Source organism: Chiloscyllium punctatum, chromosome 24, assembly GCF_047496795.1.
Source record: "Chiloscyllium punctatum isolate Juve2018m chromosome 24, sChiPun1.3, whole genome shotgun sequence".
Lineage (NCBI taxonomy): Eukaryota > Metazoa > Chordata > Chondrichthyes > Orectolobiformes > Hemiscylliidae > Chiloscyllium > Chiloscyllium punctatum.
Window position 1 is genome coordinate 80,704,272 of NC_092762.1, and position 26,889 is coordinate 80,731,160.

The window sequence follows — 26,889 nt, forward strand, 5'->3', positions numbered from 1 at the left end:
CACTCTGGGAGCAAAAATAGAAATAAAAAGCATTTTCTTAAATGAAAGAGGAAGAAAGTGTTAAAATGTGCAAAGGGACTTAGGTGCTCTTGTTAATAAGTTACTGACAGTATACATGCACATGCAGCAAGCAATTAAGGCAGCGAATGAATACATTGACTTTCATCACAAAAGGGTATGAGCATGCAAGTAAAACTGTCTTTATGAAGCCTTGAGGCTGTACTTGGTGGATTGTGTGCAGATTTGGTCTCCTAGCCTATGCAAAAGTGGACTTGCCTTAGGTAGTACCACAAGGGCTCACCAAACTAAATCTTCAGGTGGAGGGAATGTCACAGAATTACAGGATAGAAACATATAATCCCTATGGTGCAGTAAAAGGCCATTCCCCTGGCTGGAGAAAGTGAGGATTGCAGATGCTGGAGATCAGAGCTGAAAATGTGCTGCTGGAAAAGCGCAGCAGGTCAGGCAGCATCCAAGGAACAGGAGAATCGGCGTTTCGGGCATCAGCCCGAATTCCTGAAGGGCTGATGGCTGAAACGTAGATTCTCCTGTTCCTTGGATGCTGCCTGACCTGCTGTGCTTTTCCAGCGACACATTTTCAGCTCCATTCCCCTGGCTGGGGCTATTAGAATAAGGGTTCTTAATCTCAGAATAAAAAGGGGCAAGTCACTTCAGACTGAGATAATGTAAATATTTTAATCTCTACCATGGGCAGGAGTAGACTCAGGTCATTAACCATATTCAAGGTCACGATCAATAGATTTCTACACTTTAAAACATCAAAAGATTTGGGGATTGATTAGGTAACTTTTGTTGAGGTAGATCAACCACAACTAGTTTGTATAGTAGAGGAGGCATCAGGGGCTGAATGCAAAGCTTAAATGTTCTCTTGAAAGTTAAACAAATTCAAACAGCAAAATAAAAAGTGCTTAAAGTCACAACTCATCCCATTCAGAATCTTAAAATCAATAGATTTAAATAAAAAAGGACAAGATAGATGTTTCCACTCGCGTTGTAAAATGGATGGTGCTCAAACCAAACTTTAGAAGGGGTCTCTGTAAATTAAACACCTTTCCAGTAACACTAAAGCATGTACTATAATTGGTTAATTCAATTTATATCAGTACAGGTATTCAATAAATAGGTAAAATATTTCTTCTATTATGTGATGCTTAATGGATATGCCTGGCAGCATAACATCCTGAAGATTACAGTCCAATCCTTACATGAATAAAGCAAAACAACTAAATATCAATTGAAGTACCACCATTGCAGTAGGCATATTTACACTAATTTGTCAGCAATTTAAGTTGTTGGTACTGGCCATGGGCACAAATTAAATGCATTGCTTTGTTGAGTTATGAGGAGAGGCTAGATAGGCTGAGATCCTTTTCCCTGGGGCACAGACGGCTGAGAGGTGACCTTAGAGGTTAATAAAATAATGAAGAGCATGGATTGGGTGAATAGGCAAGCTGTTTTCTCCCAGGATAGGGAAGTCCAAAACAAGGAGGTCAGGTTTAAGGTGAGAGGGGAAAGATGTTTTTTAAAAAAAAAGGGACCGAGGGGCAACTTTGGGAGAATGTGAAATTAGCCATTCTGGCAGGGAGAATATAAAAGCAGGTTATTTAAATGGTTGCATTGCTAAAACACAGGTGGATCTGAATGTCCCAGTGTATGATTCACAAAGGTTAGTATGCAGTACAGCAAGTCATTAGGAAAGATTACACAATGCTATTGATTATTTGTGAGGGCATTAAACACTAAAGTAATGAGGTATGCTTCAGCCAGTCAGGGCGTTGGTGTGATCTCATCTGGAGTACTGTACGTTATTTTAAAAATGTAAATTCATTGGAAGCAGTTCAGATCAATACTTGGAATGGGTGTGTTGTCTTATGAGGAGAGGATGGACAGGCTATAGATTATTCACTGAAGTTGAGATAAGACTTGATTGAAACAGCAGTAGATAGATTCCTAATGAGCAAGGGGATGATAAACCATCAGGGGTAGGTGGAAATGTGGAGCAGTCAGATCACCCAAGACCTTATTGATGGGCAGAGAAAGCATGAAGGGCTGGCTAATTTGAATGTTCTTTTGCGAACGCTTCCATTCAGAATGCTTCTTTTGTTGCCATATCTAGTCCATGAAGAGAGCACTCATACAACAGGCCAGGGCCACTTGCAGTCAATTGCTTCTTCAGCCAGCATCCTCCACCACTGCATCTTGAATTAGAAATTATAGAATCCTTACACCATGGAACAAAGCCATTCAGCCCATCAAGTCTGCACCAACCCTCAAAGAACATCCTACCCAAGACCCAGCTTCCCCACCCCAATCCCTGTAGCCCTGCATTTACCATGACTAATCCACCTAGCCTGTACATTCCTGGATACTGTGGGACTGTTTTAGCACAGCCAATCCATCTAACCTGAAGCACTCAGCAGAAACCTACACAAACACAGGGAGAACGTGCAAATTCCACCTCAGACAGACAGTCACCCAAAGCTGAAATGTAACAGGTCCCTGGTGCTGTGAGGCAGCCACAGTAACCACTGAGTCACCCAACTAAGTGTGGTGTTTTTGCAAATGAATTCTTCTTCTCTTCTTACCTCCCAAAACAACTTTAGTGTTTCTGAAGTTCAGTTTCGTGCTAAAATGTTTCCTTGTTTTTCTGTCCTTGTCATACAACAAATGCAAAGATGTTCAAGGAAGCATTGAGAACAGTCATGCAAGCATTTGCTAACTATGCTCTTAAGCTTTTCTAATTAATCTGTTTAGAGAGATGCTATTATACACATTCTGGAGCAGGTGGGACTTAAACACGGGCCTCCTGGCTCAGAAGTAGGGACACTACTGCTGCACCACAAGAGCCCCCATCTAAACATTCTACTGGTTTTTGTAGATCACATTCACCTGACCCACACTTTCACATCTTGACCCAAAAGCCATTGTATAGGTCAACAGAATCCAAGCCTTGAAGTGCTAATTCTGTCTTGTCAACAGTCAGTATAGACTCAATCCATTTCCCAACAGGAAAGAATGCTTATAGCCTAGGTTGGAACAGACTGAATACTACTGAACAGGTGGAACTTTACCTCATCCTGTTTCCCTCAATCTTCAATATAAACAGCATGCAACTTTAGCTACAGCATAATACAGTTTGCAAACCTGCCATCAAGTTATGATTGTCCTTTCCTTTCTAGGTAAGCATGAAGAGAGATAACATCAGGCCCACTTGACTGAAATGTTATGGGGAAAGGGGAAAACAAGTAATCAAATGAAATAGCAGACATCATTATCCCTGAACAAAGTAATTTCAGATAAATGTAAACATCATTCCTTAAGCTGCACAATGGCCTAAAGCAGTTGTGCAACCAAACGCATCTCTAAGAATAAAATGCAATAATCTCCCCCTCCCTTTTTTAATGTTAATGCAAGTTAATGCTAACTCACCTGTTGTTCTACCACCCCATCCAGTGCTTTGTTCTTCTCCAGCAAAATGAGATTCTGTTTCTGTTGAAATATTTCTTTCCGTAAATGCTGGTTTTCCTCTTCAATCTGAAGCAAGCACTCTTCTGCCCTTTCTTGGTATTTTGCCAGGTTATTTTCCCTCTACGAATGTGAGTAAAACTGAAATGTGAAACAGGGCTCCTGACTTCAAACCTTTGCTACAAGTAATACTTTTAAAATCATTTTGAATCTGATCAGAAAACTGAAAAAAAAAATGCTAATTTGGAAGGAAGGAATATTTTCCATTTCAGAAACAAATCCGAGCACAGACAGAGATCTAGCCCCAAAGCTCGTCTTGAGTTAGTCTATCTGCTTCAGAATACAACCCATCGAACTGGAAAGCAAATTTCTCAATCAAATCGATCAGGTGAACACTGGGTGAGGACAAAATATGCATGCAATGGAGTGAAAGAATAGCATGCACATTGACGGTCTAAAACTCAATGTCTTCACTCTGTTAATATCCAGGCCACAGGTATAATGCCAATTTGTGCGACTGTAAAATGGTGGTGTTAACTGGGAGTGCACAGGGATGACAAGGACAGAAAGACAAGGAAACATTTTAGCAAGAAACTGAACTTCAGAAATACTACGGTTGGACAGCATCTGGGGAGAGAGAAAACACCGTTAACTTGCTTCAGGACTGAACTATAAAGATGTTCAAACGAATAGTTCACAAGAGCAGAACCCACCACAAAAATGGGTGCGGAGGGGAAAGAATTATGAGCCTGTGATTTGGAGGAGGACCGAAGATGATTTAATGGTGCAAGTGTTTGATTTGTCGCTTGTCAACATCTTTGGTAATGGTGTCAAGGTTTGACTTGAAAATAGTGTTCTATAATCAGGGGGAAGATTGACTTGAAAAATTGCCAAGGTTGATCACGCCTGCCTTTTGCAATGGAAATATCAAGCGATGCAAGAAGCCAGAGGGGTCCAAATAAACTAGACAGACATTCTAAAACTAGGAGAAAGTGAGGACTGCAGATGCTGGAGATCGGAGTCAAAGAGTGAGGTGCTGGAAAAGTACAGCAGATCATGCAGCAACCAAGAAGCAGGAGAATCGACATTTCAGGCATAAGTCCTTCATCAGGAAACATTCTAAAACAGCAGGAAAAAAAATTCACAATTTTGAGATCATGGACTTCAGTTACATGGACATATTGGAAAAGCTGGCTGTTTCCTTTTAAAGAACAGATTAAGAGAAAAATTGGAAGAGGTCTTCCAAATCAGGAGTTGACCAGACAGATAAGATCAGGCAGCCATTTAAAGTAGTTGACAAAAAGAGGCAACAGTGACAGGAGGACAAAGTTGTTTTTTTAAACAAGAGGGAAGCATCCAGGCTAAAAAAAAAGTGAGCATGAAGGTGGCAAGGAAGTGAGAGCATGGCATCGTTTAGAGTTCTAAATGAGACAGGACACAAAGCTTCTGAGGCCTTCAGGGCTGTGAAACAAGATGCAAGAGTGATATGAACATGTGATTTAGGAGTTTGACTAGATTACTCAGCCATCATGTCTGCTGCAATATTCAATAAAACCACAATCGATCCAGCTCAGCTCTTGCTTATTCTTAGTAACCTTAAAGTCACTTGCTGGTCACTCCACTTAAAAATATTCAACGATTCTATCTCCATTGCCCTCCAAAGACAGATTACCCTCTGAAATAAAAAAAATCCCAGTGTAGTATTAAATGGAAGACCCCTTAATTTTTAAACCATGTCCCAGAGTCTTGTTTCCACAAAAAGTAGTTGAAGATTTCAGTTCTTGTCACATGAAAGAAAGAATAAAGACTTCTGTCCAAAAGACGAGATGAAGCGAACGATGAGATAGAACCGAAAGGTCAAGACAGCTCTAAAGTAAATTGGTTAGTTGCACAAAAGAAATCAACAGCATGTATGAGAAAGAAAGTTTGGCTTACATTAGAACAACTTTTCTCAGAGCAACATAGTTAAGTACCTCTTCTACTTTCTATTGGGACATAACCTTGAAAAATAAAACATTTGTACAATCACCTCCTCTTACCTTGGAAGCCAGGTAGGAGTAAAGCAATGCATCAAAATTATGCACTTCAGCTGCATCGTCTTCAGACAGTGTTGGAGACTACACAAAAGAAATGAATTCCTTTTTAAAAAATTGTAAATATTGTGTCTGGAGAAGTCAAAGTAAAGCAAACACTCAGGACCAAAGCACTTAGGTCCTTTGTTCTTCTGAAAACTTCTATATTTTAAATCATTGTATCAATGATAACCATATTTTAAGTTGTTATGATGCACCGATCATTATGCCTGAATCAACATCACTGAAATAAATTTCACGTCAGTATAATATTGCTGTAAAGCACTGATAGTTGTGAAATGTGCACCGTAAATCCAAACTTTTCTTTCCATAGAAATGTTCCATAGGTCATCAGTGGACAGCGAAGAGGGTTACCTCCGATTACAACAGGAGCTGGACCAGATGGGCCAATGGGCTGAGAAGTGGCAGATGGAGTTTAATTTTGATAAATACGAGGTGCTGAATTTTGGGAAAGCCAATCTTAGCAGGACTTATACACTTAATGGTAAGGTCCTAGGGAGTGTTGCTGAACAAAGAGACCTGGGAGTGCAGGTAGATAGGATAATGAAGAAAGCGTTTGGTATGCTTTCCTTTATTGGTCAGAGTATTAAGTACAGGAGTTGGGAGGTCATGTTGCAGTTGTACAGGACATTGGTTAGGCCACTGTTGGAATATTGTGTGCAATTCTGGTCTCCTTCCTATCGGAAAGATGTTGTGAAACTTGAAAGGGTTCAGAAAAGATTTACAAGGATGTTGCCAGGGTTGGAGGATCTGAGCTACTGGGAGAGGCTGAACAGGCTGGGGCTGTTTTCCCTGGAGCGTTGGAGGCTGAGGGGTGACCGTATAGAGATTTACAAAATTATGAGGGGCATGGATAGGGTAAATAGGCAAAGTCTTTTCCCTGGGGTTGGAGAGTGCAGAACTAGAGGGCATAGGTTTAGGGTGAGAAGGAAAAGTTATAAAAGAGACCTAAGGGGCAACATTTTCACGCAGAGAGTGGTATGTGTATGGAATGAGCTGCCAGAGGATGTGGTGGAGGCTGGTACAATTGCAACATCGAAGAGGCATTTGGATGGGTATATGAATAGGAAGGGTTTGGAGGGATATGGTCCAGGTGCTGGCAGGTAGGACTAGATTGGGTTGGGATATCTGGTCGGCATGGACAGGTTGGACCGAAGGGTCTGTTTCCATGCTGTACATCTCTATGACTCTAGTCCCCTCTAATGAAAAAGCAAACCTCCCAACTTGGGAAAAGTTCTTGAAAGAACAACAAGACTACAACAGCAATTATATTGACTGTAATGTAGTAATAAAAATATGTAAACCAAGCTATTATGATATTAAATGCTATAGCCAGTACTGTTTCATTGAAAAATAGATTTAATAATGATAGTAAAGCCTGGGCTTTAATTAAAAATGCTAAATGGTTAGTTCCATATATTTCGTCCCAACTTCAATTCACCTCAATTCTGATTTTGACAATACTGAGGATATAAACTGAAGAGGATTACAATTTGGTTAGAATCAAAAGCTTACATAAGCTCATCAGTTTCATGCATAGTTTCAAAGTTGATGAAAGTAATGCAGTGGATGTGGTATATATGAGTTTCCAAAAAAAAATCTAATAAAGTGAGAAATAAACGACTTGTCAATAAACTTAAAGCTCATGGAATAAAAGAGGCAATGGTAGCACAGAAACAAGGATGGCAGAGTGAAAGGCAATAATAGGGTACGGGTGAACTGTTGTTTTTAGGACTCCAAAAGACATACAACCTGTTATCCAAACATCAATTATCCAAACTTTGGATTATCCAAACAAAATCAAGGTCCCCTTAAAACGTTACACTCTACCATCAAAGCAGTTATCCAAACAAATACTCGCCGCCCATCTTGTTCAGATAATCAAGGTTGTTCTGTATTGGAATAAGTGTTAGGATCACTGCGGTTCTGGATATATACTAATGGCCTACACTTGGGTGTGCAGGGGACAATTTCAACAATTTTTGGATGACAAAGAACTTTAAAATACTATAAACTTGAGGGTGGAAAATCAGATAGCGTCAAAAAGAACATACAGGGTTGTAAAATGGATGGATAAGTGAAAAATGAAATTTATTGAAAGGAAGATGAAGTGATTCATTTTTGAAATATTTGCAGGTGACAAATGGGGCAGTTTCTTGTCATGGCCACACTAGGCATATCTGCAGAGTGCTTGGTCAACTACAAATGTATAAAGCTAGTCTTTAGTTTTTTGAACATTTAGAAATAAAAAAGCAAAGCTTTAGTCTCATCCAGTTGTTCATAAAATATACTAAAGAACTAACCTTTATTTTGTTAAGTGACAAAAAGTATCTAAAGTACAAATACAAAGGTTAAAACATATGGGACAAGAGATATTTGTAAAGAGGCCTGTTACAAATTTGAAGATTCACTTTCTGGAGGTGAACAGCTTGAAAACATGAAGTTAGAATTCATAGTTGTAATGGTTATGTGGTTGACAGTGCAAGGTTTCTCCCAGAGGCGGACTGAGCAGTGCAGATCTAGGTGGAAAAGGGGGAGCAGAGAGAAAGGGGAGACGCTTCAATTTTATAAATGGGGCATAAAAAGGAAGGAAGTAATTGTGAATCTTTATGAAATATTGGTTTGGACTAATTTTAGTAAAAATGTGAAGGAAATGGAGAGCATGCAAAATTTATAAAGAATGGTTTGAGAGATCAGGGACTTCAGTAACATGGACATATTGGAAAAGCTGGCTCTGTTTCCCTTTAAAGAACAGATTAAGAGAAAAATTGGGAGAGGTCTTCCAAATCAGGAGTTGACCAGACAGATAAGATCAGGCAGCCATTTAAAGTAGTTGACAAAAAGAGGCAACAGTGACAGGAGGACAAAGTTGTTTTTAACAAAAGTGCTGGATTCCAGAAACTGGAATTCAATACCTAAGATTGTGGAGGAAAAAAAAATCAAAGGGAATTGGACAATTATACAAAAAAAAGAGACAACCTCTGCAGGGCTATGGGATAAAAGTCAGGGGAATTAAATTCGTTAATTGCTCTTGCAGTGAGCAGGCATAGAAACAAGCCTGAATAACCTCTTTCTGCATTGTAATCATTTTGTGATCCGAGCCAAGGTTTTGAAAAATAAAGCAATTTAGAACTTGTCAGCTCACTTTGCAACGATGAGTCCTTAAATGTTACATTTCTAACTACATCTCCAAAGTATAATAATATTACATCTACATGATCTTACATCCATCAACATATATCTACATAATCCATTTAATGTAACAAAAATGTCCCACGGCACTGAAGAAGAACAATAAGAATGAGCCACAATAGGTGTCAGGTACATAAAGAGACATCAGACCCAGCCAACAGAACTCTAGTAAAGCATAATGAAAGCATAACTTATTGTGAAAAGCACTGTAATTTATAGCTTTCAACCCAAGTTACAGCTAGAGACAACTTAGTTCTTTAAAAGTAATAAAGGCTACAGGTTCAACATGAAAACTGATAGTACTGGGAACAACATAGGAAAAGAAACAATAGAGAACAATACAAACAGCAACACTGAAGTATATTTTGATGCAAGTGTACTGACAATATGTTGATATCAATAACATAAATAAGCCTAATTACAGAGTTGTCATGAAATAAAAAGTGGAGAGTTTCTTACCAAAACTGCTTCTAGAACAGAATTAGTACATTCTGGCATTTCAATTGCAGAAAATTCAGCTGAAATCAGAAATGGACAATAATTCTGAATACTTTTATTTTCAAAAACATTAATTATAGATAAAGCTACATCAACAGTTTGAGAGATGCTGGTGCACTGACGCAGAAGAGTAAGCCTCAAAAAGTAGGTACCATTAAGTAAAGACAGCTAGAATACTATACTAGAGACTCTTGCTTTCCTGTGTTTATTAGGCCATTTAACTTTGACATGAATAAAATGACAAGCTGCATCATAGAAATTTTACGGAACAGAATCAACCACTATCATGACTGCACCAACTGATAAGTGAATCAGCATAATCCCAAAGTTGGTGATTTTCAAAAAGTTAAAGCAAAATTTTACTCATCTTAAAGTGTATTTGAACATTGAGATTTTTGCTAACTGGCATTTCACAAAAATGTTTCAAGGGAAAAGTAAGGCACCTGAAAGGAATGAATTCCACCACGTACACAAGGGGAAAACTTACGTTTCATGGCTGACAAATCCCAGTTCAGAGATGGCATAAGTGCACTTTCTTCAAGTCCTGTAGAGTGAAGGTCCATACATTTTTTCTTCATACTTAGTCCTGCTGATATAAGAACAGATCAATCTACATCACTGCACGATATTAGGCACAGCACATCATCCAAAGCCCTAATTGCTGTTTAGTTATAAATAGCAAGTGGAAATTGTCTGGCAAGTATTGGGCGAAATTATGATGTCCACAGAGAACATTTAACATTTGAAAGGAAGATTTGAAGTTCCAGTTATGAGAAAAAAAACACATCAACATTTCAACATGTTTTTTAAAAAAATCTGCAAATGACTAAGGCAAATCACGGTTAAACATTTTCTTTTCAGAGGCAACTTATACGTTTAAGCAATCATAAAATTTTCACTTTCTACTTTAACAACCAAAGCCCCTGTTTTGTTACATTACTTGGACTAAATAGATATTCACTTCTCCAAGAACCAATCCAAAAAGATTTTGCCACTCAAGGATTTCATTTTTTCTTTTCCCCCTCTCAATACTAGCTTCCAAACAGAGGGTTCTTCTACCTCTAGCTACAGCTAGCCAATCCCCTTCACGGTTTGTTTTAACTCCTCTCGACTCTGATTTTCAAGCTGGACCCTAGCTGTGGCTAAAGTGAATGATGGTCAGTATTTTCTCTATTTAGGGTGTAGACTTGGAGAAAGTGAGGACTGCAGTTTCTGGAGAGTCAAAGTGAGAAAGTGATGAAGAACTTATCCCCAAAATGTCAACTCTCCTGGTCCTCGATGCTGCCTGACCTGCTGTGCTTTTCCAGCACCACTCTTTGACGAAGGGTGTAGGCTGACCCAACATCTATCTTTTTGGACACTAACTCTTAGTTGGTTACAGATCACCCAAAGCCAAAACTGCAACTATCCTTCTCTATACATATGTAGGAAAATCTACAATCTGTTCTCAAAATAGCACTAAAAGACACATTAGAGTCATAGAGATGTACAGCATGGAAACAGACCCTTCGGTCCAATCCATCCATGCCAACCAGATATCCCAATCCAATCTAGTCCCACCTGCCAGCACCCGGACCATATCCCTCCAAACCCTTCCTATTCATATACCCATCCAAATGCCTCTTAAATGCTGCAATTGTACCAGCCTCCACCACTTCCTCTGGCAGCTCATTCCATACATGTACCACCCTCTGTGTGAAAAAGTTGCCCCATAGGTCTCTTTTATATTTTTCCCCTCTCATCCTAAACCTATACCCTCTAGTTCTGCACTCCCCAACCCCAAGGAAAAGAAAGACTTTGCCTATTTACCCTATCCATGCCACTCAGAACTTTGTAAACCTCGATAAGGTCATACCTCAGCCTCCGACGCTCCAGGGAAAACAGCCCCAGCCTATAGCTCAAATCCTCCAACCCTGGCAACATCCTTGTAAATCTTTTCTGAACCCTTTCAAGTTTCACAACATCCTTCCGATAGGAAGGAGACCAGAACTGCATGCAATATTCCAACAGTGGCCTAACCAATGTCTTGTACAGCCGCAACATGACCTCCCAACTTCTGTACTCTATACTCTGACCAAGAAAAGAAAGCATACCAAACGCTTTCTTCACTATCCTATCTACCTGCAACTCCACTTTCAAGGAGCTATGAACCTGCACTTCGAGGTCTCTTTGTTCAGCAGCACTCCCTAGAACCTTACCATTAAGTGTATACGTTCTGTTAAGATTTGTTTTCCCAAAATTCAGCACCTCACATTTATCTGAATTAAACTCCATCTGCCACTTCTCAGCCCATTGGCCCATCTGGTCCAGATCCTGTTGTATTCTGAGGTAACCCTCTTCGCTGTCCACTACATCTCCAACTTTGGTGCCATCTGCAAACTTGCTAACTGTATCTCTTATGCTCGCATCCAATTAATTTATGTAAATGTCAAAAAGTAGAGGACCCAGCACCGATCCTTGTGGCACTCCACTAGTCACAGGCCTCCAGTCTGAAAAACAATCCTCCACCACCACCCTCTGTCTTCTACCTTTGAGCCATTCTGTATCCAGAGCTAGTTCTCCCTGTAATTCCGAGAGATCTAACCTTGCTAATCAGTCTTCCATGGGGAATCTTGTCGAATGCCTTACTGAAGTCCACTTAGATCATATCTACCACTCTGCACTCAATCCCCTTTGTTACTTCTTCAAAAAACTCAATCAAGTTTGAGAGACATGATTTCCCACGCACAAAGCCATGTTGACTATCCCGAATCAGTCCTTGCCTTTCCAAATACATATACATCCTGTCCCTCAGGATTCCCTCCAACAACTTGCCCACCACCGAGATCAGTCTCACCGGTCTATAGTTCCCTGGCTTGTCCTTACCACCCTTCTTAAACAGTGACACCATATTAGCCAACCTCCAGTCTTTCAGCACCTCACCTGTGAGTATCGATGATACAAATATCTCAGCAAGAGGGACAGCAATTACCTCTAACTTCCCACAGAATTCTCGGTACACCTGATCAGGTCCTGGGGATTTATCCACCTTTACCCATTTCAAGACATCCAGTACTTCCTCCTCTGTAATCTGGACATTTTGCAAGATGTCACCATCTATTTCCCTACAGTCTATATCTTCCATATCCTTTTCCACAGTAAATACTGATGCAAAATACTCACTTAGTATCTCCCCCATTTTCTGCGGCTGCACACAAAGGCCGCCTTGCTGATCTTTGAGGGGCCCTATTCTCTCGAGTTACCCTTCTGTCCTTAATGTATTTGTAAAAATCCTTTGGATTCTCCTTAACCCTATTTGCCAAAGCTATCTCATGTCCCCTTTTTGCCCTCCTGATTTCCCTCTTAAGTATACTCCTACTTCCTTTATACTCTAAGGATTCACTCGATCGATCCTGTCTATACCTTACATATGATTCCTTCTTTTTCTTAACCAAACCCTCAATCTCTCTAGTCATCCAGCATTCCCTATACCTACCAGCCTTTCCTTTCACCCTGACAGGAATATACTTTCTCTGGACTCTTGTTATCTCATTTCTGAAGGCTTCCCATTTTCCAGCCATTCCTTTACCTACGAACATCTGCCTCCAATCAGCTTTTGAAAGTTCTTGCCTAATACCGTCAAAATTGGCCTTTCTCCAATTTAGAACTTCAACTTTTAGATCTGGTCTATCCTTTTCCATCACTATTTTAAAACAAATAGAATTATGGTCGCTGGCCCCAAAGTGCTCCCCCACTGACACCTCAGTCACTTGACCTGCCTTATTTCCCAAGAGTAGGTCAAGTTTTGCACCTTCTCTAGTAGGTACATCCACATACTGAATCAGAAAATTGTCTTGCACGCACTTAACAAATTCCTCTTCATCTAAACCTTTAACACTATGGCAGTCCCAGTCAATGTTTGGAAAGTTAAAATCCCCTACCATAACCACCCTATTATTCTTACAGATAACTGAGATCTCCTTACAAGTTTGTTTCTCAATTTCCCGCTGACTATTAGGGGGTCTATAATACAATCCCAATAAGGTGATCATCCCTTTCTTATTTCTCAGTTCCCCCCAAATAACTTCCCTGGATGTATTTCTGGGAATATCCTCCCTCAGCACAGCTATAATGCTATCCCTCATCAAAAATGCCACTCCCCCTTCTCTCTTGCCTCCCTTTCTATCCTTCCTGGAACATTAAGCTGTCAGTCCTGCCCATCCCTGAGCCATGTTTCTGTAATTGCCATGATATCCCAGTTCCATGTTCCTAACCATGCCCTGAGTTCATCTGCCTTCCCTGTTAGGCCCCTTGCATTGAAATAAATGCAGTTTAATTTATTAGTCCTACCTTGTCTCTGTCTGCCCTGACTGACTCGTTTCTGTTCTCAACTGTACCAATCTCAGATTGATCTCTTTCCTCACTGGGTCCCACCCCCACCTTACTAGCTTAAATCCTCCCGAGCAGGTCTGGCAAATTTCCCTGCCAGTATATTAGTCCCCTTCCAATTTAGGTGCAATCCGTCCTTCTTGTACAGGTCACTTCTACCCCAGAACAGATTCCAATGATCCAAAAATGTGAATTCTTCTCCCATACACCAGCTCCTCAGCCATGCATTCATCTGCTCTATCCTCCTATTCCTGCCCTCACTAGCTCGTAGCACTGGGAGAAATCCAGATATTACTACTCTCGAGGACCTCCTTTTTAAATTTCTGCCTAACTCCTCATTATAATCTCCCTTCAGAATCTCATTCTTTTCCCTACCTGTGTCGTTGGTTCCAATGTAGACAATGAGCTTTTGCTGGCGCCTTTCCCCTGTGAGAACCTCCTGCACCCTCTGTGAGGCATCCTTGATCCTGGCACCAGGAAAGCAACACACCATTCTGTCTTTTTCGCTGCTGGCCACAGAAATGTCTGTCTGTACCTTGGACTACAGAATCTCCTTACACAATTGATCTCTTGGAAGCAGACGTACCCCTTGTTGCATTAGAGTCAGTCTCAATACCAGAAACTTGACTGTTCGTGCTACTTTCCCCTGAGAATCCATCACCCCCTACATTTTCCAAAACAGCACACCTGTTTGAAATGGGTACATCCACAAAAGACTCCTGCACTAGGTGCCTACCTTTCTTAGAGTTAACCTAGGTTACTGTATCTGAGACTTTTCCCCACTTCTATAACTGCCATCCATCACATACCGTTGCAAATTCCTCATTGATTCTAACTGTCCCTCCATCCGTTCCATTCAATCTGATAAGATTCGCCTCCAACAGCATTTGTGGCAGACATAATCCGCAGTTACCCTTAAACTCTCTTTAAACTCCCACATCTGACAAGAAGTACATATCACTGTACTAAAGGCCATTTTTGCTCCTTCACAATCTACAGACCCAGAAAATAACACAATCTTATTCCTCTACAAAACGCTGCTCAGGTTAAATTAATAGTTAGAGCTTATATTTTAAGTTAAATCAAGAGACATATCTCCAAAATCATATAATCAAGAAAGAACCCACTCTACTCACTTCTGCAGCCTTTCTATTGGACACACTTAAACAACAATTAACTTATCTGATGCTGTACTGTGAACTTTGCCCACCCTGTATCCAAATAGAAATATTATCAGCTCTCTATTTATCACTATTTCCACCTTGGGAAAGAAATTATAGCTTCCAGCACAAAATATTTATAACCCGATACCAATACTTTTCTCAAATATTTATGACCAGATATCAATACTTTTGTGGGTTTTAGGATACTTAGTGTCTCAATTGTGGATCTAGGAGCAGCTGTCATTAATGTTAACCTAGAATAATAACACCTTTTTAAAATTGAACAATTAAACCTTTCTAGGTTTATTGTCACAGTGCAGACTAGGTTACATTAAATGTTGGTTAAATGTCAGAAATAAAGATATGTCCCACATGACATCTTTTAAAACAAAATACATAGTTTTAAAAGGAAAAGCTCTCAAGAGTGAATATATCCCAAATTGAAAATCAGACTAAGATTTTAAATTTAATTTGAAACTTAAATAATCGTAACAAACAAGCCAGGAAAATCTGGTTTCAAACAGGATCAATCCAAAGATCATTTCATTGGCTGAATGTTTGAAATTACTGACCCATTGGTTACAGCCACTTACATTTTAAGACAGATTCTGAACTTTTCTCAGGACCCTATTAAAAAAAAAGTTTAGGTTAGCTTTGCGTTTACATGAAACAGTTGTTCAGCCCATTTGCCAATACATATTAATAAGATAGCTATAAAATGTTAGATTAGATTTTAACTTCTGTGTCTGCAGTCACCATTCTCTCATGTATTTTCACTTATTGTTAAGGCAGCGCCTGACAAATTTGGTGCATAAGCTGTAGGTTGGGCTAGGGAAAGACCATTGCTTCAAGTGAACTGTGCCTGCAATTTGGAGTACCCATTAAGGAAACCCTCCCCCAATCTCCCCACCTGCAACCCTCCAGGTTTTATGATTGCATGGGGAAACAATGCCAGGTCGTCCAGAAACAAGCCAAATATCAACAGAGGTAGGCAGCAGTGCTTCACCGGCCACCTGGTTTGTGGGTGACTAAGTCACTGAAGTATCCATTAGTACAAAAATGCCAAGATGGTGGAAAGATATCAGGCTTTCCTCACAATGCTCTCCCAGACAAGCCCTTCTGCCTCCCAATTCATCGCCAAAGGGCTCAGGCATCTAATTATAGACTGTGCTCATTTGTAGAGTAAATCATAAGACCATAAGCCATAGGAGTGGAAGTAAGGCCATTCGGCCCATCAAGTCCACTCCGCCATTCAATCATGGCTGATGTGCATTTCAACTCCACTTACCCACATTCTCCCCGTAGCCCTAAATTCTTGATGTCAAGAGGAATTAATCAATCTCTGCCTTGAAGACATTTAGCATCCCAGCCTCCACTGCATTCTGCGGCCATGAATACCATAGGCCCACCACTCTCTGGCTGAAGAAATGTCTCCGCATTTCTGTTCTGAATTGAACCCCCTCTAACTCTAAGGCTGTGTCCACGGGTCCTAGTCTCCTCACCTAACAGAAACAATTTCCTAGCGTGCACCCTTTCCAAGCCATGTATTATCTTGTAAGTTTCTATTAGATCTCCCCTAATCTTCTAAACTCCAATGAATACAATCCCAGGATCCTCAGCCATTCCTCATATGTTAGACCTACCATTCCAGGGATCATCCGTGTGAATCTCCGCTGGACACGCTCCAGTGCCAGGATGTCCTCCCTGAGGTGTGGGGACCAAAACTGGACACAGTACTCCAAATGGGGCCTAACCAGAGCTTTAAAAAGTCTCAGTAGCACAATGGTGTTTTTATATTCCAACCCTCTTGAGATAAATGACAACATTGCATTCGCTTTCTTAATCACAGACTCAACCTGCATGTTTACCTTTAGAGAATCCTCAACTAGCACTCCCAGATCCCTTTGTACTTTGGCTTTATGAATTTTCTCACCGTTTAAAAAGTAGTCCATGCTTGTATTCTTTTTTCCAAAAGTGCAAGACCTCTAATTTGCTCACATTGAATTGCATCAGCCATTTCCTGGACCACTCTCCCAAACTGTCTATTCCTTCTGTAGCCTCCCCACTTCCTCAGTACTACCTGCCTGTCCACCTAACTTTGTATCATCGGCAAATTCGCTAGAATGCCCCCAGTCTTTTCATCCAGATCATTAATATATAACGTGAACAGCTGCGGCCCCAACACGGAACCCTGCGGGACACCGCTCGTCACCGGCTGCCATTCCGAAAAAGAACCTTTTATCCCAACTCTCTGCCTTCTGTCAGACAGCCAATCCTCAATCCATACCAGTAGCTCACCTCGAACACCATGGGCCCTCACCTTGCTCAGCAGCCTCCTGTGTGGCACCTTATCAAAGGCCTTTTGGAAGTCTAGATAGACCATATCCACTGGGTTTCCCTGGTCTAACCTACTTTTCACCTCTTCAAAAGAATTCCAACAGGTTTGTCAGGCACAACCTCCCCTTACTAAATCCATGTTTACTTGTTCTAATCCGACCCTGCTCTTTCAAGAATTTAGAAACCTCATCCTTAATGATGGATTCTAGAATTTTACCAACAACCAAGGTTAGGCTAATTGGCCTATAATTTTCCATCTTTTGTCTTGATCCTTTCTTGAACAAAATCACAGCTATAATTAAACAAAAACGGAAGTTACTGATAAAGGTCAGCATGTCTGGCAGCATCTGGAAAGAGAAGTCAGAGTTAACGTTTTGGGTCCAGTGACCCTTCAGAATTGGGGATGGGTCACTGGACTAGAGACATCAATTGGCCTCTTTTCACAGATGCTGCCAGACCTGCTGACCTTTTCCATCAACTTCTGTTTTTGTTTCTGATTTACAGAATCTGTTTTTTTTTGTGTGATAACCACTACAGTACAGAAGCACCCACTCCTGTTCTTTTCCCCCCCCAGCACCCATATGTCATGTGTGTGCAGGTATTGGACACAGTGAAGAACAAGTGTACATCTTTATTTACATTCTACCACCAGAAAGAAAGGAAGAATCTGCTGTTCTTTTGGTTTTTACACAGATATAACTATTGTACTTAGCAGTAATCCATGTGTCCAGTCATGCTGACTGAACCTACAACTACCTGAAGGAGCAGCACTCCAAAAGCTCGTGCTTCCAATTAAACCTGTTGGACTATAACCTGGTGTTGTGTGATTTTTAACTTAGAAATTATAAAATGGTTAAAACCATGATGTATTCAGACTATATCTCTGGCTCTGACTATGTTGCTTCTGAGTTCACTCCAAGACCATGGGGGTTTATTTAGTAGTGATATGGTGACACTAGGATTCCAAAAGAATTTCCTCAAGGTGCTTGAGCTATACTTCAGACGGTATCAATCAGGTAACAATATAATTTGGCCTGTAGGCATAACAATGCTTCTGTACTTCTTACTAAGGAAACTTGATAGATTCTAACCAATGAACTTGGGATCAGAATTACCTAAAGAAAGGAATCTGTTTGCTGACACCCATAAACTACAGATTATTGCCAACTGCATGCACAAACAAGTTGATTATTGAAAATTAAAAGCTGTTTTAACACTGACCACTGTAAAACACTATCACAATACACTGGCTTAAGGTAATGTCATTAGTTGGTATTCATAACTCACTCCTTCACATTGTCAACTATACAACTGTATTACTGCTTAATGCGCACGATGTTAGCAAGCACAGCCTAATCAAAACAGACATTTCCTGGTCAAATAAAAGCACATATGAAAGAAAAAGAAAACACTGATTCTGCACCTGTATATTGGCTATGATAAAATACACAAATCCTTCTCAAGCAGACCCACCAACTTGGGAACTTGGTGTGCAAGTACAAGGGAAAATAAGGTGCTTTTGCTTAAATTTCTTTAGGTCGTTGATCAAAGCAAATCAATCAGATTCCCTTTTGGGAATCTACTGTTGACATCAATGAAGACTTATATACTATTTCTGGGGCATAGAAACAGCAACAGCATACATAATGTGGCTGAGGCAATAGAACGTCCTGAAGGGCTTCACGTAAGTGGTATAAAGCAAAACTGGCCACCAAGTCATACAAAGTGATATTAGTTAAAAGTCACAACACGAGGTTATAGTCCAACAGGTTTATTTGAAACCACTTGCTTTCGGAGCACTGCTCCTTCATCAAGTGGTTGTGGAGGTTAAGATTATGCTCACTGAATTTATAGCCAAAAAGGAGCCCAGTGTAATGGATATGTGAAACAGTAAACACAGTCTTTGATTAAAACTTTCATCTTTTATAATGGGATATGCCGGTTTCTGTTCTTCGATACGTAAATCACTCAGTCTGTCACTCCTACATGCACGCACAAGCTTATGGGGTGAATTTATTTGTGCAGAATTATACTTTACTTTGCTCAAAAACTGCATTAATCCATGTAAAACTCAAACTATACAGAGGGTTTGTCAGTCTGATACAGCATTGGGACACAGACTTCACATCTATTGTTCAAAAGCCCTGAGCTATAATTTAAGATTAGTTCTGGAATTTCCATATCAAAAAGATCAGAAACCAACATATCCCATTATAAAAGATGAAAGTTTTAATCTAAGATTGCTTACTATACCACATCTCCATGACACTGGACTCCTTTGGCTATAAACTTCTGTGAGCATCATCTTAACCTCGACAACCACCTGATGAAGCTAGTGCTTCCAAATAAACCTGTTGGACTACAGCCTGGTGTTGTGTGATTTTTAACTTTGTCCAAGCCAACCCAACACTGGTACCTCCAAGTCAAAGTAATATTAGAATAGATAGCCAATAGGCTACTTGTGCAAACAAACTGATACAGCTAAGATTTCCCTTGCCCAGAAAAGCTAATGACTAACCTATTACCCTTGCTCTAACTTAATAATTAGATTTCTACCAAATGAGTTAAACTGATTAGTAATGCAGGTTTCTCTTCTCTTAAAAGAATGTTAGATCCAATCAGGAAGATGTCACTTCTTACCTTAGTGACCACTTTCTTCTTCACAGCTGCAGCTTCTCGAAATCGAGACGGTACTACCCGAGCCCCTACAAGATATAGCAAGGCAAACTTCCAAAAGTTCAACTGCATTGTAGTGATTTTTGAAAAGTAAAATTAGCTAGGAAATTTGTTTTAAACAAAAAAGTAACTCCGCCCAATAAGAAATGGATAGAGTAAAATAGTGCATTGCTGAAATGGTGGAAACTGATGAGAGATTGAATCTTAAGGCAGTTTTATTTCCTTTTTCTCTGGAGAAGCAACAAACTTGAACAAAACAAACAATTTACATGTCAACACAACGTCACATCAATAGCTGCAGAATTTAGTCTGCAAATGAAAGCTTTCTATAAACTCATCTTGAAAATTGCATAGAGCTTTCTTCTTCTTACTTAAAAAGGGAGAGATATACTTCACAGTAAATAATTCAGAGACAGTCTTATTGAAATCCAAGTTTCTAAGGAGTCTTCAAAATAAATATTGAAAGCATGTCACTCCTGTTCAAGAACCTAGATGTAAGTGTCAAACAGTCTAACAAGTAAAAGGTATCACCCATTTAAGATGGAGAGGAGGAATTTCTTCTGAGAGGGTTGTTAGTCTTTGGAATACTCCTCCCCAGACAGCAGTGGAGTTTAGTTCATTTAATATATTCATGGTGAAGTTAAATAAATTTTTGATAGATAAGGGAGCAGGTAGGAAAATGAAGTTAAGGCCACAAACAGATCAATCAATATCTTACTGAACAGTTGGCAACTTGAGGGGCCAAATGGCCTCATGATCCTGTTTTTTATTGTCTTATAATCCTCCAATCTGTTTCCACTGATTGCAATTTTCAGAATTCAGAAAACAGTAAGGTCTGTTTGAAGTTAATATTGGATAGCTTACAACTTTTTATAGATGGTCGAAGAGCTTACACACTTCTAGGGAAAAAAAACCTTTGTCTTACCTTTAGGCCTCCCAGTACATTGCTCCATTGAGGAACCCCTAGAAAAACAATAACATACAGCCATCAACATCTAACTTGATGAAAAAAAAATGTCTTTCCACAAGACTGCATTTAAATGTCTAGAAACACATACAATGCTGTCACTTCAATTTCAGGAAAATATAGTGATATGTAAAAAAAAATCATGTGTTCCAATAAAATATCCAGCGATATAATTGCAGATTGTCTTTTCAAATTTGTGGCGCTTGGAGTAGTTTGAAGCATACCACTTAGTGAAGAGGGCAATATACTGGTGTTACAGGTTTGTCATTAATAAAAGTAGTCATCATGCAGATGGACACACAGCAACAGAAAACAAAAAAAAAATGCAACTGGGTCATAGTATTTTGATGCATTCAATGGAACCACCACAACAAAATCAAACAACTGAAACAAATAGTGCTGTAACATCAACATTTCAAGAGGATCCTGAACTTATGCTTATTTGAAAGGTTTCACTTTTATATACATGAAATGCAATTAAGCAGTATTTCTTTCTAAAATTATGGTGATCACAAATAAACAATTTAAACAGCACTTTTAATGCAATAATGCATCCAGAGACTTTTCAGAGCCATAAAAGATTATATTTGGGCATATGATTAAAATGTAACTCTTCGATCAAGCTTCTGAAAAACACCTTCAAGACAAAGAAACTGTTTAGGGAAACATCCAAAGACTGGGCCACCACTGATGGAGGAATTAAAATTGAGAATGCTTAAGGGGCCAAAACAAAAGATGATTTCACCTCATCTCAGCCTTAAACCCTGTCGTCTAAATTCCCCAGGCACGGGGTAACACTTTCTTAGCATCAAATTTGTCAAGCTTCTTAAGAATTTCATGTCTCAATTAGATCGGAGTTCAGATTAGAGTGGTGCTGGAAAAGCACAGGAGGTCAGGCAGCATCCCAGGAGCAGGGAAAAAAAAAATTCGGCATTTCGGGCAAAAGCCCTTCATCAGGAATCTGCAATCTGCGATCAGAGTTCAGTCATTTAACCCCAGGCAATATTAACCTAGTTTACTCCGTACCTCCTCCAAAACACAATCCACTACACATTCCTGATGAAGGGTTTATGCCCGAAACAAACTTCTCCTCTCTTTAGATGCTGCCTGACCTGTTTTTCCAGCACCACATTTTGACACAAATTACTAAAATTCAGTGTAATCTTTTATTGCATTCCTTCAAAGGTAGGTGCATCTTTCCTTAAGCAAGGCAAAAAAAAATAAACTGCATACCTGCCCTGATGGGATTTGAACCTGCTTCTTTCAGCCCCTTTGCAGTCTTATCAAAACTTACTTCCCCACCTAAATTTTGTATTATATTGTTTCTTTCAGATGAAACATTACCAAAAAATCAATTGGGCCAGTCACAGTTTGCAGGGACAGAAAATCTTGAGCCAAAAGAACTGTTCACCTTTCTATTGTTAGGTGGGCAGAAGTTGCAATACTGTTAAAGAAGAAAGTGAGGGAATGCAACTACAAAGTTTATAATGGTCAGAAAAAGATGTGACTTACAGACAAGTGCCAGGTGATAGTAGTGAAGGGGAATGAAGCTGCACCAAAATATCCAACTACTATCACAAACTGCTTAGGTTGACTGAGTTTTAGTGTTATTAAAACAAATGGAAAGTTCTGCCCTGTCCCCAGTAACAATCACTGCATTGTCTGATAAAGGGCAAACTTTAGCATCATTTGAAAGACTGATTTATGAAAATGTTTTTCTTGCTCACACAGGCCTCATAAAATATGCCAGTAAGCCTGTCATCTTAGCTGTAGGTTCAGAGAAATGCACGTACAGCAGAACACAAAGCCAAGTGCGAATTTAAAAAGTTTGCAATGTTGAGTCTATTAGTTTAAATTTAATCAGAAAATATGACAAAATTAGAAGCCACAAAATTTCTGGTCTCTCTTATTACACATGAAATAATGGAACACATTTTGATATAGATTACTGTTCTTGTAATGCTTAAAGATCAACTGATGAAATACCTATCATTTCATTGGGGGTGGGGGGGTTTACATTTTTGTAGTTGTATTCCCCTTCTCCAAATATTCTTAGAAGTGCAACTCTTCTTATATTGGCACATAAATGTCATGCAAATACTTCAGTTCAAATACTGGATATAAGTTTGCTCGCTGAGCTGGAAGGTTCACTTTCAGACATTTCATCATCATAGAACATCAAAAAAATACAGCGCAGTACAGGCCCTTTGGCCCTCAATGTTGCGTTGATCGAAGCCCACCTAACCTACACTAGCCCACTATCCTTCATATGCCTATCCAATGCCCATTTAAATGCCCATAAAGAGGGAGAGTCCACCACTGCTACTGGCAGGGCATTCCATGAACTCACAACGCGCTGAATAAAGAATCTACCCCTAACATCTGTCCTATACCTACCACCCCTTAATTTAAAGCTATGCCCCCTCATAATAGTTGACTCCATATGTGGAAAAAGGTTCTCATGGTCAACTCTATCTAAACCCCTAATCATCCTGTACACCTTTATCAAGTCACCCCTAAACCTTCTTTTCTCCAAGGAAAACAGCCCCAAGTGCCTCAGCCTTTCCTCATACGATCTTCCTACCATGCCAGGCAACATCCTGGTAAACCTCCTCTGCACCTGTTCCAGTGCCTCCACATCCTTCCTATAGTATGGCGACCAAAACTGCACACAATACTCCAGATGCGGCCGCACCAGAGTCTTATACAACTGCAACATGACCTCAGGACTCAGGAACTCATTTCCTCTACCAATAAAAGCCAGTACGCCATATGCCTTCTTCACCGCACTATTTACCTGGGTGGCAACTTTCAGAGATCTGTGTACATGGACACCAAGATCCCTCTGCTCATCCACACTACCAAGTATCCGACCATTAGCCCAGTACCCCATCTTTTTGTTACTCATACCAAAGTGAATCACCTCACACTTTCCCACATTGAACTCCATTTGCCACCTTTCTGCCCAGCTCTGCAGCTTATCTAGAACATAGAACATAGAACATAGAACATAGAACAATACAGCACAGAACAGGCCCTTCGGCCCACGATGTTGTGCCGAACTTCTATCCTAGATTAAGCACCCATCCATGTACCTATCCAAATGCCGCTTAAAGGTCGCCAATGAATCTGACTCTACCACTCCCTCGGGCAGCGCATTCCATGCCCCCACCACTCTCTGGGTAAAGAACCCACCCCTGACATCTCCCCTATACCTTCCACCCTTCACCTTAAATTTATGTCCCCTTGTAACACTCTGTTGTACCCGGGGAAAAAGTTTCTGACTGTCTACTCTATCTATTCCTCTGATCATCTTATAAACCTCTATCAAGTCACCCCTCATCCTTCGCCGTTCCAACGAGAAAAGGCCGAGAACTCTCAACCTATCCTCGTACGACCTACTCTCCATTCCAGGCAACATCCTGGTAAATCTTCTCTGCACCCTCTCCAAAGCTTCCACATCTTTCCTAAAGTGAGGCGACCAGAACTGCACACAGTACTCCAAATGTGGCCTAACCAAAGTCCTGTACAGCTGCAACATCACCTCACGACTCTTGAATTCAATCCCTCTGCTAATGAACGATAATACTCCATAGGCCTTCTTACAAACTCTGTCCACCTGAGTGGCAACCTTCAAAGATCTATGTACATAGACCCCAAGATCCCTCTGTTCCTCCACCTGACCAAGAACCCTACCATTAACCCTGTATTCCGCATTCTTATTTGTTCTTCCAAAATGGACAACCTCACACTTGGCAGGGTTGAACTCCATCTGCCACTCCTCAGCCCAGCTCTGCATCATATCTAAGTCCCTCTGCAGCCGACAACAGCCCTCCTCACTGTCCACAACTCCACCTATCTTCGTATCATCTGCAAATTTACTGACCCACCCTTCGACTCCCTCATCCAAGTCATTAATAAAAATTACAAACAGCAGAGGACCCAGAACTGATCCCTGCGGAACTCCACTTGTAACTGGACTCCATGCTGAATATTTACCATCTACCACCACTCTCTGACTTCGACCGGTTAGCCAGTTTTCTATCCAATTGGCCAAATTTCCCTCTATCCCATGCCTCCTGACTTTCCGCATAAGCCTACCATGGGGAACCTTATCAAATGCCTTACTAAAATCCATGTACACTACATCCACTGCTCTACCCTCATCCACATGCTTGGTCACCTCCTCGAAGAATTCAATAAGACTTGTAAGGCAAGACCTACCCTTCACAAATCCGTGCTGGCTGTCCCTAATCAAGCAGTGTCTTTCCAGATACTCGTAAATCCTATCCTTCAGTACCCTTTCCATTACTTTGCCTACCACAGAAGTAAGACTAACTGGCCTGTAATTCCCGGGGTTATCCCTATTCCCTTTTTTGAACAGGGGCACAACATTCGCTACTCTCCAGTCCCCTGGTACCACCCCAGTTGCCAGTGAAGATGAGAAGATCATTGCCAACGGTACTGCAATTTCCTCTCTTGCTTCCCACATAATCCTAGGATATATCCCGTCAGGCCCGGGGGACTTGTCTATCCTCAAGTTGTTCAAAATGTCCAACACATCTTCCTTCCTAACAGGTATCTCTTCTAGCTTATCAGTCCATTTCACACTCTCCTCTTCAACAATACGGTCCCTCTCGTTCGTAAATACTGAAGAGAAGTACTTGTTCAAGACCTCTCCTATCTCTTCCGACTCAATACACAGTCTCCCACCACTGTCCTTGATCGGACCTACCCTCGTTCTCGTCATTCTCAGGTTTCTCACATACGCATAGAATGCCTTGGGGTTATCCTTGATCCTATCCGCCAGGGATTTTTCATGCCCTCTCTTAGCTCTCCTAATCCCTTTCTTCAGGTCCCTTCTGGCTATCCTGTATCCCTCCACTGCTCTGTCTGAACCTTGTTTCCTCAACCTTATGTAAGCCTCCTTCTTCCTCTTTACTAGACATTCAACCTCCCTCGTCAACCAAGGCTCCCTCACACGACCATTTCTTTCCTGCCTGATCGGTACATACATATCAAGGACACGTCGTATCTGCTCCTTGAAAAAGTCCCACATTTCCACCACATCCTTCCCTGACAGCCTATGCTCCCAACGTATGCTCCTCAAATCCTGTCTTACAGCATTGTAATTTCCCTTCCCCCAATTGTAAAATCTACCTTGTTGTGCGCACCTATCTCTCTCCATAACCAAGGTGAAAGTCACAGAATTGTGGTCGCCATCACCAAAATGTTCACCCACTAACAAGCCCACCACTTGTCCCGGTTCGTTACCGAGTACCAAATCCAATATGGCCTCCCCTCTGGTTGGACAATCTACATACTGCGTTAGAAAAGCTTCCTGGACACACTGCACAAACACCGCCCCATCCAATCTACTTGATCTAAAGAGCTTCCAATCAATATTTGGGAAGTTGAAGTCGCCCATGACTACGACCCTGTGGCTTCTGCACCTTTCCAAAATCTGTTTCCCAATCTGTTTCTCCACATCTCTGCTGCTATTGGGGGGCCTATAATAAACACCCAACAAGGTGACTGCACCTTTCCTATTTCTGACTTCAGCCCATACTAACTCCAGAGGCAGATCCCCCTCAAACTTCCTTTCTGCAGCCGTTATACCATTTCTAATTAGCAATGCCACCCCCCCTCCTTTTTTACCACCCTCCCTAATCTTACTGAAACATCTGTAACCAGGAACCTCCAACAGCCATTCCTGTCCCTCATCTATCCATGTTTCCGTGATGGCCACAACATCGTAGTCCCAGGTACCGATCCACGCCTTAAGTTCACCCACCTTATTTCTGATACTCCTTGCATTGAAGTATACGCATCTATATCCCGCTGTAACCTGACACATCCTTCCTCACTGTCAACAACTCCACCGACTTTCGTATCATCCACAAACTTGCTCACCCAACCTTCTAGCCCCTCCTCCAGGTCATTTATAAAAATGACAAACAGCAATGGTCCCAAAACAGATCCTTGCACAACACCTAGTTCTATCATCATACTAGGTGACATCATATCAAAACCTTCAGAGGCTCACTGATGTTACTAGTATGGTGACGAAATATCTGAAAACGAACCTTCCAGCTCAGCAAGCAAACTT

At 40.7% G+C, this 26,889-nt stretch overlaps 1 protein-coding gene across 2 annotated transcripts in view; it reads right to left on the reverse strand.

Moving 5' to 3' along the window:
* haus8 (HAUS augmin like complex subunit 8) overlaps positions 1-26,889 on the reverse strand; it is a 63,859-nt gene that overhangs the window by 11,584 nt on the left and 25,386 nt on the right. For both annotated transcript variants that reach the window (XM_072594285.1, XM_072594283.1), the window contains exons 6-12: positions 20,739-20,776; positions 19,778-19,842; positions 15,394-15,427; positions 9,757-9,858; positions 9,231-9,289; positions 5,526-5,603; positions 3,451-3,609 (exon numbers count right to left, since the gene is read on the reverse strand). In XM_072594285.1, coding sequence (XP_072450386.1) covers positions 3,451-3,609; positions 5,526-5,603; positions 9,231-9,289; positions 9,757-9,858; positions 15,394-15,427; positions 19,778-19,842; positions 20,739-20,776 — 535 coding nt within the window. The remainder of the gene's footprint in view (positions 1-3,450; positions 3,610-5,525; positions 5,604-9,230; positions 9,290-9,756; positions 9,859-15,393; positions 15,428-19,777; positions 19,843-20,738; positions 20,777-26,889) is intronic.